General features: G+C 45.0%; 1 protein-coding gene across 1 annotated transcript in view; it reads left to right on the top strand.

Annotated features, from left to right (window-relative positions):
* ANXA13 (annexin A13) overlaps positions 1–15,684 on the top strand; it is a 33,106-nt gene extending 17,422 nt beyond the window's left edge. Inside the window, exons 2-12 of the mRNA XM_065627954.1 lie at positions 3,828–3,888; positions 3,975–4,053; positions 6,717–6,811; positions 8,185–8,355; positions 8,945–8,978; positions 9,062–9,141; positions 10,999–11,067; positions 11,282–11,383; positions 13,355–13,430; positions 14,270–14,382; positions 15,565–15,684. Of these exons, the coding sequence (XP_065484026.1) occupies positions 3,828–3,888; positions 3,975–4,053; positions 6,717–6,811; positions 8,185–8,355; positions 8,945–8,978; positions 9,062–9,141; positions 10,999–11,067; positions 11,282–11,383; positions 13,355–13,430; positions 14,270–14,382; positions 15,565–15,684 (1,000 nt within the window). The remainder of the gene's footprint in view (positions 1–3,827; positions 3,889–3,974; positions 4,054–6,716; positions 6,812–8,184; positions 8,356–8,944; positions 8,979–9,061; positions 9,142–10,998; positions 11,068–11,281; positions 11,384–13,354; positions 13,431–14,269; positions 14,383–15,564) is intronic.

The following is a 15,684-nucleotide window of genomic DNA, read 5'->3' as shown; positions in this document are numbered from 1 at the left end:
TCAGCTCTCCCTCTCCTGCGTGGGAAGGTTGCATCAGTGGGCAAGATCAAGGCTGGGATCAGGAGGTGGTCAATTTTAACCAGGATTTTCCTGATGACTCAGGAGTTGGCCTTGACAGTCACCTACGCAGAGTATCAGATTTCCTATCTATAAAGCTGATGGTAGTATTATACATGATACTACAAGAATGATATCTCTCAGGCACGTCATTTAATGTCTTACCGTGATTTATTTAAAGACGGAGGCTTTAGCAGAGCTGACTCAATAGATTCTTCTGAGGCTTTAAAACAAACATATCCTGAACAACATAAGAAACAGTCCTTCCTTTCCACATGTTTTTCCTTTGAAAAGAAATACGCTTCTTTATGTCTTTATGAATCACCATAAACCCACAGTGTTATTTCTGTCACTGGTGCTACCATTTTCCTACCGGCTGCAACTGTGCTACCCACAAACACAACAGCTACAATGACAAGTTGCACCCAGGAGTTAGGGACCGGCTAAAGCAGGGCTGTCAAACTCATTTTCATCGGAGGTCATGTCAGCCTCACAGTTGCCTTCAAAGGGCCCAGTGTAATTTTAGGACTGTATAAAAGTAGGAGTAGTTATATTTATGCAGTCCTAAAATTACATTGGGCCCTTTGAAGGCAACCGCGAGGCTGATGTGGCTCCCAATGAAAATGAGTTTGACACTCCTGGGCTAAAACCTGAGCATAACTGACCAGCCATCAAGGCATAAGAGAGCAAACCACTCTCCCAAAGTCCTGTGGTGACATTACCAGGACCAGGTGCATCTGTGACAGGGTTGGGGCAGCAGAAGCTCCAGAGGCAACAGCATCGGCACAAGGGCAAAACCCACAGCCCAGCACGGCTGGTGGGTAAGGCAGAGCAACATACAAACCTTTGGATTTGCGTAGGTGTTTCTGTCCAGGCTGAATGACTGAAAAGTGGGAGGGAATGCCAGACAAAGCCTTTTTCCTCCCACTTCTCACCAGTGCATCTTCTGTCCCAGGTCAGAAGGAACGAAACTGGAGCAACAGTTCTTAACTCATATTGCTGAAATGAATTTGAAGGACTATAAATCAGAATAGCATTTGGATAGTATGAAGTAGTCAAATCTATGCATTTGATCTGCTAGCACTTTTCTTTGTATTTTATGCTCCAGAACTGTCTGGGTTTTTGCTGATTTTTCAGCTGCTTCCCTGGTCCTTACCATCATAACAAAATGCTTTGCGAACGGCTCTAGAATAATTTCAGTACTGACTGCCTAACACAGACAGCAGGATCAACCGTGTGAGTGGCATGAACATCATCTGAAAAGGGAAAATAGTGATAGCTTAATGTCACCATCATTTACTTAACTCAGATATTGTATGTATCCTGTTCCTACAAACAGCTGCTTCCCACACAGCGCAGTGTAAGGGTGGGATGGTCTCCTCCAGCTTGCAGTGTCCGTTAGAATTGCTACGAGTGCTAGAAATAATTATAAGCACGTTACCCAACATAGTGGTAACTGGCAATCTGAGCAGTCATATGTTAAATTAGTGGCTGAAGTCTTGAAAACACTTTCCATGTTAAACGTGGTATTAGGAGAGGGGAAACAATGCTGGCGCCACACACCGCTGTCTGCGGACACACGCGATTGAAGGGGCAGCAGAGCATCCTCCTGGATGCTACACCACGGTGCTCAGTAAATCCACCATGTGCTGAGGAGCGTCCAGACCACAGTCCTTGCGTCAACACCATGCCTGTACGATTCTCCAGCAAAGCAGCCCATTGTGCCGGCAGCATTGGCATCCTGGGGCTGTATATCTAGAATAGACCTGCATTTTACCGGAGAATCCCATTATTCTGTTCCCACAAGCTCATTATCGAGTCTGGCTGGTTGGTTGTTCTGGTGTTACAGAGAACAAAGGTGAATTCTCACAGGAATGAAAATGAGGGTGTAGCATATCCATCAGAAAATAAGAAAGAAAATAGAGCTGCTTAATTTTCAAGCATGTTTTGCAAAAAGATATCTTTTGTATATGATTCCATCAACAGAGAAGCATGTATACCCTGACGTAATAGAAAAGTATTAATGCAATTCATTTCGGATAAAGACGGTGATCAGTGCATCTGTTTTCTAACTTTGTGCTTTCTCCTTTCTTTATTGACAAAATTCTTGAGAAACGTGAAGATCATTAAATAAAGTATTCCACTAGAGAGAGTTGCTTAGAGTTACTAGAGATTAGTTACTTATATGCATCTATTTCCACCTTATTTGGAAGGTTTAGAGAAGCACGTGTCTGTGTGTCAGAGCGTACAGTGGGATACATGTTTACAAGCAACGTTTGTGATAATGGTGTGGTAATGAAAGTGTTACCTTGTGCTGTAGAGACTGGGAGAAGTTATTGCATTATTATTGTACCTCACTAATTGCTATTGTAAAAATAACTTTCCATTTCAGTGAGATGGCTGTACTGCAGCAGCTACCATTAGCAGTACGTTGTATCCTAGTTGCTAACTGCATTAGAAGAGCCAGGTACCTAAATGGTCTTTAGTCTATCACAAAGGTACATTAGTAAAGCAGTGTAGGGACAGGATTTGAGTTTTATCCTTGAGGAAAGACCCTTTGTTTTTTGACAGAGAGCTGCTTTATCCAGAGCTGTAGCTCTTCCACCAGAGCTAGTAGATCACAGCACAAAATTTTTGAAGAATACAGACAAACAGACTTCCAGGCTTTATCTATACTCGTAAATAAAACGGGTCGTTCTCTGGCCAGATGGGTACATGGCAGAGCATGGCCCAGAGCCCTGTGGCTAAATTCTCTTTATCCCATGAGCAGAAGGATCTTGCGCCTGATGTCTTTCAGGAATCGTCTCTGCCCTGTGCTGTCCCCGAAGACAAGAAGGCTAATCAGCCATTTAACCTCTTCTGCTGTTCAGCAGGATGGTGGCATATTCAGAAGGGCTTAACAGCAGAGTGCTGTGCCCTGGGGTGTCATAACCCCTAATTAACAGCACTGGGGAGCCAGTGCTTGGCAGCTCTGCAGGGCAAGTAGCCTGATGGACACGTTGCTATTTGAATGGAAATGCCAGAGCTTGCAATGCCCACTTAGACCCGCTGAGTAGGTGGTGTGCATGTAGTTCTAATTGATTAAGAGCCTAGGACCTGTTTTCCAGTCTTATTTTAGAGCTGAGGCATTTAAAAGCTCTAGTTCATTATATTACAGGGGCTGAAAACGCTGCTGACGTGCTGTTCTCAGATACTTCTGCCCTTGTCTAAGAAACAGCAGAACAGAGGGTGTACCAGCCTTTCAGCTTTTGTGATTCACAGCTTGTCAGATTACTGGGAACAGGCATGGTTTTGTGTTTATGTTGATACATCAGGCTGTAAACTGCTGCTGCAGCTGTGGACTTTGAGTTATTATCCCTCATAGATTTAGCTCAAAGTAACCACATGTACTATTTTGCCAAAAACAAACAAACAAAAGAAGAAGCCCACCAGCTTTATTGTGTTACGTATCTCCAATTATCGTGTTTGCATGAATGCATGAAAGAAGGGTTTGCGGGACAACTTTTTTTCAGGGGATTGTGATTGTAATCTCCTAGTACTTACAAATGTACTGCAGAGATGGGGCATGGTCCTGTACGCATCTGATAAGGCATTTATATTGGCCTATTTTAAAAGTGGTAAAAAGAAATAATATTTGATCTGGCATGAAGATGCCTAGTATAAAGTTATTACCTTTAATTTATTTGAATAAGCCTGAACTGGCAGAATAAAGCTATATAGGATCAGCACCCTGTGTCACGTGGTGACAGCTATTTGTGGATCCATTGTAGGAGCCCTAGTGAGAGAAGTAGTATTTTGGTAAAGCCCACGGTGAACTTCACAGTTGAGATGGCAAGAACCTGGCCCAAACTACTGCCATTCAGAAAGAACCATGTGAAATTGTTTCCCATGTGTCTGTTGTGTCTCTGTTCTCCTAGTCAACCAGTAAACGCCATCATCAAGGTTTTGATGCAGACCGAGATGCCAAGAAAATACATAGTGCCTGCAAAGGAGCAGGTAAGAAAGCTCGTGTTTTTTATACAAAGGGCAATTCAAGATTATTAAGAGGATATACATAAACCTAGGGCAAAACAACTGTTTCGACCAGTTTCAGGTAATCTTTATGCTTTCTGTCACTTACTGACTCAAAGAACATGCACACCCATGAAGTTTTATACGATTGAGATAAATGGGAGGGGAAGCCAGTTTGTTCGTCAAAGACTGCTAAGATCCGGTCTGATAATTGCTTGGCTCCAGAGGATTGGTATAAACATGGTATTTGCTTCCTGCAATAGGAACATGAAGCTGTCAAGGCTGATATGACAGTCATGGCATCCAGCTAGTCTGGTCAGACTATGGTCGTAGTTAAACGTCCTTTCCCAGGCCTTCAAGGACTATTCAAAACCATCACCACCTCCATATGCTCATCAGGCTGAGAGAGCTGGGGTTGTTCAGCCTGAAGAAGAGAAGCCTCAGGAGAGACCTTATGGTGGCCTTTCAGTACTCAAAAGGGACCTATAAGAAAGATGGGGACAGACTTTTTAGCAGGGCCTATTGCGATAGGACAAGAGGTGATGGTTTTAAACTAATAGAGGAGAGATACAGGCAAGACATAAGGAAGAAATTTTTGACAATGAGGGTGGTGAAACACTGGCCCAGGTTGCCCAGAGAGGTGGTAGATGCTCCATCCCTGGAGACATTCAAGGCCAGCCTGGATGGGGCTCTGAGCAACCTGATCTGGTTGAAGATGTCCCTGCTCATTGCAGGGGGTTGGACTAGATGAGCTTTGAAGGTCCCTTCCAACCTAAACTATTCTATGACTCTATGATTAGAGCCCACTGCAGCTCCATAGCTGAAAGGTATATATGATGCTCCTCGATCTGCATCATTGATTTTTAACCAAAAATACTTGCTCCCACCATCTTCTAAGATAGTTTTAAAGTAAGCTGGCTGACTTGTTCACTGATGTGAGTGAGGAATGCAGAGTCTTCACAGGATCCTCACGTCCATGGAGGTCCCAATGTCTATCAGAGAAAGAACAGCCAGACAGCACGAGAGCAATAAGTTATTAATTCACTCCAGGCATTTGCACAGTAAACATGCATTTAAGCATTTCTTCCTGGTATAGCAATGACATTCAGAATCAGCTAGTTAAGTGCTGAATTTTAGGAACTGCTCTTGTCCTATTAACTGAGCCCCCTCAAGACAGTTCCTCAGAGGGCTCTCCTACTGAGAGTATAACCCCACGCTGTCAGATAGGAGTACTTTTTCTTCTAAAATTGGACCAGGCCTTCTGTTTTGGTTCTAAGCAGGAAGAACTCAACAAGATGCCCTAAACTTGTCCTGTATGTACCTGGTGGTGATATGCAGGGATAAAAACACATCAGCTGCTGCTGAATGCCAATATCATTTGTGGTTTTATCCTTGGTACTGGTAGCTCCTTGGAAACACTTGTTGGTCCCTGCTCCTGAGAGTCTGTGGTAGGCACGGCACAAGGCCTAGTAGGTGGACGCAACAAGTAGAAGACCACAAGGAGAGCATGGAGCAGTGTCCAGCAGGATGACGTGCGTGCATCAGCAGACCTTCCATACAGCTTGATGCCTTTGATCTGCCATCTAAACCCTTTAATATGCTAGGGGCATTTTGGCAGTGCCCATCACATGCAGGTCATAGGTCTCTCCTAATAGACATTCTCCATTTCAGTACTTCTCTCGAAGAAATAATGCCTGAGGCAAGCTGCTGGCCCTCAGCTGGAAGTGCACCAGGACACGTCTGTTAATGCAATAGCTGCTCCATTGTGTCTTTTGGGCATCCAAGTAACATCACTGCAGTCCTGTCTCCTTAGCCACAAACATAACAAATGCCTTCCAGCAGCTTTGTTCAGTGCAAACATCTGTTTATATGGCTGAAGGCAAGAGAAGTATAAGAACAAGGTCATTGCCTTTAGTAAGCTGCTTCCAACCATTGCATAAGGTACAGCTCAAAGCTGCCTGAAGGTGTTCTGGAGGGGTGCTGGGTGTTTAATTCCCCCAGGAGATGCAGCTGCAGTGGTGCCCATCACCGGGGCACCTCGTGCTCCCGCTTCACTCACTTTTGCCAAGCAAAACAGCATTAGCAGAGACTCAGACCATGGAGGTTGGTTCCTGCTCCTCTTCCTGGCTCCGTTTGGTGCAAAGCACAGCCCGTTTTGTACAGGCTGTACATTTGGGCTGTGGGTTAATGAAGCTGATTTAAACACATCCTCACTCGCCCCGGCCTCTCCCCCGACACCTTTCGTTCTGTTGTGCTGACACAAGTGTTCACACGCTTCATGAAGTGGATCTGGTGGTTGATCCCTCAGGACTACGCAAATGAGCATTTCCACCCGAAACTTGTATGTCAGTCTATGGGCACTGGCATAACCCTGATTTTAGGGGCAGTGTCAGACCTCCAACAGAAGACTCAATTTTCCTGATAAAATATGGGCAGTATGAGATGGTGAACTTTTATTTTATGATCTGAACACTGTAGCTGATTACAGTTAAATATATCCTCAAAAGAATCTTAGATGCTACCAACACTAAAGTTGGCACCAGTGGCGACATATGTTTAGCACTTTTTTTTCTCTTTAGAGACCATGTTTTCTTTCCTCTGCATTAGATTTCTGGTTAAGTAACTCCTATGCACAACTTCTTTTTCAGGAACTGATGAAAAGAAAATTATTGAAGTCTTGTCAAGTCGAACATCAGAGCAGAGACAACAAATAAAACAGAAGTACAAGGCTCTGTATAACAAGGTATTTCAAAATAAATGGCCTCTCTGTTTCAAACTGCATGCCTGCTAGAAATACAGCCTACAGGCCTCTGCTTTTGAAAATGTCAAGGGCACCTTGGATTTAAGGAAGACACCAGTTAGTTTCTGATTCAGCAATTTATTTTATCTCCTAAAATACCAATCGTATTTCTAATTTTAGGCCTCAGAGTCTTCTTGAAGTCAGCCTTAGCCAGATCAGAGCATTTAATCATTTTAATAACTGAAAAAATATTTCAGTTTGTGTTCATCTTTGGCACATTCGGAAAAAGGAATTAATGTAAAAGGGAAATTTTGACTCAGAACTCCTCTCAGACCAGAGGCAAATTTACAGGAACTATATGATCTTACATCATTATATTTTTATTGAGTTCAATAGACGTAGTACTGATTTCTTCCAGTGATGAAGTAGAATACATGTTGCAAAACTAAGAAGTCTCCTTGGGCACTTGATTTCTGGAGGAAGAAATGTAGACTGCTTTAAGGATTTTGCATGTAAGAAAAAGAAAGCTTCCAGTATATTATTTGGGTAGACAGCTGAATCCTGCTGCATTGTACCGTTTTGCTCTCCTGCTGCTCCAGGAAGCAAAGTTCATGGTGCACCCTGGTGTCAGGCTCTGGCTTTAATAGACTGAGCGTTGATTTGTGATTGTTTAGGATGGTATTTAAGAACAATAGATTTAGAGCTGGGCTTGTCGTCCATTGTTCTGAACTTGTCAAGTACTTCCTGTACTACAGGAAATGTTAACTGCAGATAGGGCTTCAAATAAATCATCTGTTGGCATCCTGAGTGTGCTTACACTAGCGAGTCCTTCTCCACGGTCATACTAAATTTTGTATTAGTAGATCATATCACAGAAGGTTGATTTTTTAATTTTGGTTTTGGGGATTGGTTGGTTGGTTGGTTGGTCTGGGTGGAAAACATGCTGATTGCTTGGCACCAAATCACTTTGTAGAATTTTGTTACTTTTTCCAGTAAGTCGATTTTAACCAAAGCTGGAAGAGAAGTTTGGTAAGTTTGATCCCTTCCGTTGCAGCTCTTCCAAAGCAGGAAGTTTCTGTGTTGTGTTTCAGAGTAAACTCTCTCTTTGCATTCAGTTAAACAAGAAAGAGTCAAAACTGGACTGATATCGGCTGGTATTTGAGGATAGGACAATCATTTCATTCAATCTGAAACAAATATTTTTAGGGAATTTATTTGGAAAAAAAAAAAGGTCCATGTATTTAAAGGCTTTTTTATGTTTTTGTCCCTTTTTGGTGCAGAAGCAGCTTTGAAATCATGAAATTCCTCGAAACAAATTAAGAAACCCTCTTATCCCACCTCAGCTTTTGCACTAACCCTTCCAACTGTCCCTGCAGGATATGGAAGAGGTCCTAAAGGGAGACCTGAGCGGAAATTTCGAAAAGGCTGTGCTGGCTCTGCTGGACCTGCCCTGCGAGTACGAGGCCCGAGAGCTTCGGAAGGCCATGAAGGGCGCTGGGACAGATGAGTCGCTGCTGATCGAGATTCTCTGCACACGAAACAATAAGGTTGGGACAGCAGGCATGACCTTGCGGCTTCCACTGCTGAAATGTTGTCAGTAGTTGGAGCTGTAAGGTGGCCATACCAGGGCTGAAACTCTTGCAGGAGTTAAGAGCAATACAATTCAAATTCCTTCCTTGGGCTGACTCATATCTGCCATGGATGGCACAGAGGCAACACCGATGGTGGAAAAATCCCGAGGTGCCTGTTAAAGGTGGCTCTGACAGGGTGGAGGTGGTTCCCACCAGGTACAGGAACGTGGTCCTCTTCAAAAAGCCCTTTAGCTTATACCTAAACGCAGGTGAAACCAGACGGACACCTGCACGAATCAGGCATCCCTCGGAATGCTGTCCTGAACCGGGCTGGGTTGGAGTTGTGTCTCTGCAGTGAATCCCAGCATGAGGGGCGAATGGGAATTTGGCCTCTCCTGCCTCCACGCCTGCTATGCCTCAAGCTACACAGGCATGGTACTGACTTACTAAGGGTTTATTTGCTTGTTTATTTATTAAATCAATCTATTTTTATTTATTTGTAAATATTTCCCTTGTTTATTTATTTATTTGCCTACTTATTTATTTACTTGATTCGTTTGCCTAGGAAATTGTAAACATAAAGGCCGCATACAAACAGCGTAAGTAGTATTGTCTTTCAAACATCTTCATTTAAAGTTGTTATCACTGGGTAAACCCTCACAAATATTTTTTTTCTCCACAGTCTTTGATAGGGATCTAGAGTCTGATGTTAAAAGTGACACAAGTGGCTCCCTACAGAAGATATTAGTCACTGTATTAGAGGTAAGGCTGGGGACTTTGTTCTTATGCATCTACCTGATAGAGATATTTCCTTTTCTGTATCCTGCATACCTTGGGTAATCCTAATAATTATTAGCTGGTATTATTCACTCTGCCACTTACCATCAGTGGAAAAATACCCACAAAAAATGGCAGAAAGCAGAAACAAAAAAAAAGCCTGGTGGAAAGGGACCTCTGGAACTCCTCTGGTCCAGCCCTCCTCAAAGCAAGGCTAACTACAAACGCATATCAGGTTTTCCTCTGATTTTGTTTTCTGCTCCAGACACATGCTGGCTGGGGGAGGGAGCAGAAGCCCCCATGGGATGTCACGAAGGCTGGGGACACGGGGGACCAGCAGGCCACCCTGCTGCAGGGGAGCATCCCCAGGGTATGGTCTAATGCCCTGTAGCTGCCCAGCCCCGATAGTCCCATCCTGCTCCAGAGACATCAGAGTTATCATCTCATAAGGGTCCCAGCACAGAGCAAATAAAACTGGGAGGTAAACTCTACCGTACTCCTTTATGAGGACAGGCTGAGAGAGTTGGGGTTGTTCAGCCTGGAGAAGAGAAGGCTCTGGGGAGACCTTATTGCGGCCTTTCAGTGCTTAAAAGGGACCTACAGAAAGATGGGGACAGAATTTTTAGCAGGACCTGTTATGGCAGAACAAGGGGTGATGGTTTTAAAGTAAAAGAGGGGAGATCCAGACATGAGGAAGAAATTTTTTACAATGAGGGTGCTGAAACACTGACACGGGTTGCCCAGAGAGGTAGTAGATGACCCATCCCTGGAGACATTCAAGACCAGTGTCACAGAGGCACCCCAAAATCAGTTTAGGTGGACAACATGGTCTAAAACAAACTTTATTCTGGCTGGAAAAGTACAGCCAATAAACCAACTAGAAACAGAGTTTATACAATTAGTTAGCACTCTGATAACATAAGATACGGGTTGGGATATCAAGTTGAGGAGATTATTGGGGTGCAGTAAAATAAGAATAATGAGGATCCACGGCATGCATGCACGTACTCACAAGAAACAAAACCAGAGCCCTCTGCCTGATTTTGCCCACAAGAGATAAACACTCGCCTGTTGCAGCAAGGACTTTACACTCGCCTGTTTCAGCAAGGACTTTACACTCACCTATTTCGGCAAGGACTTTACACTCGCCTGTTTCAGCAAGGGCCTATTCAAGGATATATTCAGTAATTTATCGCTCACCCAAACGAGCAGGTGAGGCGCTCCCAATCCCGGGAAGTTTCCTTAGACCGTGTCTCCGTCTAAGGGGAGGGCTCCGGAGGGCTCAGCAGACCCGCTGCTCCGAGAAGAACACACGAAGGGAATCTTCGGTGGGAACCCCGTTTTATAGTCTGATCAGATCTGGGCTGTGGGCATTCCAGAAGCTTCTCGGCTTCTCTGGGCCCCTCCTCTGCTATCACCCTGTCAACCAACTCCAGGTCTCACAAAGAGCCGTCAACTGCCCCATTGAAGGCCCCGGTTCTGGGAGGGGGATGCGCAACTGCCACAGCCGGGCTGGACTGAGCAACCTGATCTGGGTGAAGATGTCCCTGCTCATGGCAGGGGTTGGACTAGATGAGCTTTGAAGGTCCCATCCGACCCAAACTATTTATGACACAGGCTTCACCTCTGGTCAGCAAAACTAGGGGCTGTGGTAAACATGAACAGACCATTCAAAGCTCTCGCAGGTCCCACCGTGTCCCGTACTAGGAGTTGTCAGCAGATGGCAGCAAAACCATAACCAAAATGTTTCTGAGGGCCACGGGCTGACAATCTTCCCTTCCTCTAGGAAACGTCGCCAGCACTTGGTCTGGGTTTTTTTTACTGTCATGTCCTTTCCTGCAGGCAACCCGAGATGAGACCCAACAGGTCAATACAGAGCTCGCTGAGCAAGATGCCACAGATTTGTATAAAGTAAGTGCAATTGTGGAAAAATCCCCATTTGCCCGGTGTTGCCCAGCAAGGGCTGCCTCAGGTGACTGAACACACCAAGTACGGGGCAATGCCAGTGTAAGGAGATGAGCGAGGGGGCACAGGCTGGAGACTGGTGGATCAAGGGCTCCGGCTGACTTTTTGTCTCTATTGTGAAGAAACAAGCACTTCAAAAAAATAACACGCAATCTTTAAGGCAGGAGAAGGCCGCTGGGGAACGGAGGAGCTGGCTTTCAATGTGGTCTTAGCAAAAAGGAGCTATAGTCAGCTGAGAGCTACTTTTCAAGCCTATGAAAAGGTGAGTTACTCTCTTTTGCAATGTGCATTGTGTAGGGCCCAACATGTTGTTTGCAGACCCTACAACAACATGCGGGGCAGGCAATCCCTTATTTGCCATTTTAAAGCTACTGAATGCTTTAGGAATCTTGGAAAAACGTTTCTATGTGGCTGAACCCTGATCTTATGGAAAGACGCATAGGGGATAAAAGCTGGAAAAACATTTCTATATGACTGGATCCTGATCTTATAGAAAGACACATAGGGGATAAAAGCTGTACCTTCTGCCAGTGAAGAACCTATTCCCCTTCATAACCCACACAACATCAAGCCAAATCAATGTCACGATGTAGTTTCCTTCCCACAGCTGCACAACAGTGGGTGTCCTCGCCCCTGCAAGAGGACCGGCAAAGGGACAGGTTCACAAACTGCCCTGAAGCAGTGTTTTGCTTTTGTGGGCTTTCCCTCTGCTTCTCCAAAGCAGAGGCCAACAAGGTCTCTAATCCTGATGCCCCTGCTTCACACACTCATTGGCTGGGCAGAGGAACATCTCCAGCCTCTTCTCTGCCCACGCTGGGCTCGCAGCCTGTGCAGGTATTTTGCTGTAATTACCTCTGTCTTCAAGCATAAGGTAAAGTAGGTAGCAGGATCCCAGCTGTCTGGTACTTCTCCCTGTGTCACCCACCAGGCATATTTTACTTATGCCTGGACCTGGAATTAACTTCCACTGAGACATCTCACCTGGAAATGACCTGCAAAAGTCAAAGGAATGGGAGATCCAAGGTCCTTCTCCTGGCAGCGAGGTGGAAGCTCAGCACAGACATTTGTTCTCAGGAGAAAGTCCTCCCCTCTAGCCTCATAGTCCTGAGCTTCCCTAGGATGACTTTGAGTTCAGCTGTAACCCTAGGCACTGAAGATGAAAAAAACTCCAGTCAAGACCATATTTCAATGTCAGCACAATAAGGAACCCGTAGTTGGAAGCATGTTTGCAGCTTAATCCAAGTTTTGGGTTGTTGCTGGCAAGAGAACAAAACCAGTCACTAACTGATACTCTCTCCCTCAGAGTGGCCCAAACCCTGGGGGTTCCATTAAATGCTTTGACAGCCAAGCTACCTTGGCTTTTTGGTTCCTAATCCAAGAAGATCAGGTTGCCCAAGCTGATCCACCACATCCTGCCTGGCTATATTTGAAGTAGAAGTGGGCCAAGATTAGGGCCATGCGAACATCAGTCCTGCACTGCATTTGGAAAGATAAATAGGGCCAGATCTAAAACAGGTTGAGGGCTGGCAGAACGTAAACCCAAATCCTCAGAAGGTGCCCTTCCCGCCTTGTATTCTCCTAGCTCTGACCTAAAAGTCCACTAGAGCCTTGAACCATGCAGGGCCATCCTGATGGCCAAAACAGAGCTAAGTAGAAGGCTTTGAGGTTCACGAAGTTCACAAAAGTCAGGATAAACTCTCTTTTGAAGTGGCAGTCTGTTTTCCCCCTTCCCTACAGAATGATACAAAAGCTTGGGAACAACTTCAGTGCTTGTAAACTTTCCTTGCAAAGCCAAAGACAATAAGTAACAAAACTTCATAGAGCTGGTAAAGCTCCAAAACTTATCATTTGTATGGGAGCCATCCAGAGCCTTTGATAGAGGGGTTAAAGGAAACTCGAACAGTTTTTCCTGACTAGGGGTCATTCAAGAAGAAGCTGCAGCTTCTTTGTCCTAGAAGCCTTCAGATATGTGAGACTACTTGATTTAGGTTGTCCATCTCTTAAGCTTTGTGCCTTACCTGGCTGCATGGACCTTCTTCTCTTGGTGCCGGTGGATCTGTGAGCACTTACACCAGAGGAGAACTTCATTTGCCCTTGAATTACTCCCTTGGAAAGGTTCTAAAGGATCCAAATTGGCCTTTTGCCATTGGATCCTAGATCTCATGCTGGTTTTATGGCATTGGGATGACATGTACAGACAGGTTCTGATGGCTCCTTTTTGTTGTCCTCGTAGGTGTGTGGGAAGGACATAGAAGAATCCATTAAAAGTGAGACATCTGGAGATCTGGAGAAGGCTTATCTCACTCTTGGTAAAAAAAAAAAATAAAGTGGCAAGAGCTTTGTTTTCTAATTCTTGCCATCATCTGACATTTGCTTTGGGGGGGTGTTGTATACAGCCTGGTGACAGACATCGAAATAGCCCTAAACTGAGCAGACATATCTGCCAGGAAAAGAAGAGCCAGTTTTCAGTAGTGATTTGGACACTTTGGTTTTAGAAATAAAACTTGCTAGACACAGTTTCTCTCCACACAGCTAAACTATTTGCCCTCTAACACAGGGTGGTCACCTCCAAGCTGCCCCTGAGGCCATGGCTGTTGATAACTTCCAGCAGATGCCTGGGTACCATCAGAAGTGTGATAGCCAGTCACCACAAAAATGTACAGGGTCCTCCCCAGCAATTTAGCTTTGGAGATGTCTGTGTCGGGTATTTGAGCCCATGCCCTGGCTCTGCTTGTCTTACTGGTATTGCTGTTGTCGATCTGGATCTGGGCTCTCCCAGATCTTGCCCCTGTGAGCTGGGGAGTGAGCAGCTACCCCAAGAATAGATGGGCAAGAGGAACTCCAGAGGGGTAAATGGTTTTTCTCATTCATTTCAGTTTCTCTGTGGAATGGCAGAGCATTCAGTGCTGATCACTGTGTAAAATGCTTTACCTGTGGAGAAATGTACGTCCCTGTTCAGACTCCCAAGACTTCTCCTTTCATACTGATAGGGCACCAGGACAGAATGAAAGCCCTGCCAGCTCGTATGTCTGAGTGTAAACCCTGGAGAGTTTCCTCTGTTTCTTCCTTATTTATTTCCTTCTCATTGAAGATGTATCACGAAGTGTAAATATACAAATATAATGAAGCCTCTTACTGTTTTCTCTAGTCAGCTGTGCCAAAGACTGCCCAGGTTACTTTGCTACGCTTCTGCACAAGTCAATGAAAGGAGCTGGGACTGATGAAGAGACCTTGATTCGCATCCTTGTGACCAGGGCTGAGGTAGGGTACCCTGTGACCTGTAGTACCTCGCATGAGCTCTGGGAGAAATACAAATGTAGAGGGTATGGAGTGAGTCCTGGTAGGTCATGTGCTCAGTCAACCCATTTCAGCACAATGACGTCAGTGGCCACACTCTGCTTTTGTACACAGGCAACTCTAATTTTGATACTGCGTGTATTTCTGCTTTCAAAAGAACTAAACCAGAAAGCATGCAGGCAATCTCAAGTGGAGTCAACTGTACCTGCTTAAAACTAACCCATGGGGAGGTCTGGCCCCAGCGGGATGTGTAAAAGTAAATTCCTAGTTAAGCAATGATAAAGCAGCAGTTCTCAAATTGAGAATTTCTTATAAACATATGTTGCTAATTGTCTCTGGTTCCAGCTGGGAAAAACAGATGGGGAGGAGGGAAGAAAAATGAGGAGCCAAAGGAGATAATTGTCATTTTAAAAAGCAGAAAACTGCACAAGACATTTGAGATCTTAAACACAGTCTTTAAGTTTTCCTTCCTTGTAAGCTGTGTAGGCTGTAACCCCAGGGCTGTTTCAGTCTTGACAAAGAGGAGGAATCAGTCACAGGGACGAGGAGAGTATATTTCTCAATGACTGGCAGTGTGAGAAATGAAGCTCCAGGGCAATTTCTCTGTCAAGACACAGTCCAATCATGATAACATTTAAACCCTCTCAGTGATATAGATCAGAACCGTGCCACGGGTGCCTTTTCACAGGAAAGCTCCAGACAAGGCGTTTAATTCTTCCCCCATAGTAACTAGAAAACTACTTCTGTGGGTAGAACTAAAGTCTCTTTTAGCCATACTCCTGGAAGTGCCTCTTTCCCTGCTTGCCACCACGGAGTGGTCTCAGGAGCTTGCAGTGATCTGTGCAAGTTTGTCCAGTACCAAGCAGTGGGCAGAGAAGCCTCAGCCGCCCTGGCACAGCTCTCCACACAGGCCCGTACCCCTCTCTGCAGCTCATGTCTCCTCACCACACCATCTGGCATGGGCTTACCTCAAATCCGAATGTTAAGCTAAAAGTCCTCCAAGAGTTCTAGACCTCCTGCTTTCTCCTCTCCTCCTCCCACCAGGTGTGGTAGACCTTGGATCAGACCCCAAGGGTCCTGGTAGGGCAGGGCATATTGCTCAAAGCACGTCCCACTCTTCTAACGAGGCTCTTGGTGTCTCCTCAGAGTGACCTGCCAGCAATAAAGGAGAAGTTCCAGCAAATGTACAAGAAGTCGTTAGCTGAAGCTGTCCGATCTGATACCTCTGGGGACTTCAGAAAGTTGCTGCTGGCTATTTTGCACTAA

The sequence above is a fragment of the Caloenas nicobarica genome, chromosome 2, assembly GCF_036013445.1.
Source record: "Caloenas nicobarica isolate bCalNic1 chromosome 2, bCalNic1.hap1, whole genome shotgun sequence".
Classification (NCBI taxonomy): Eukaryota; Metazoa; Chordata; class Aves; order Columbiformes; family Columbidae; genus Caloenas; species Caloenas nicobarica.
This window is presented reverse-complemented; position numbering and strand designations above follow the sequence as displayed.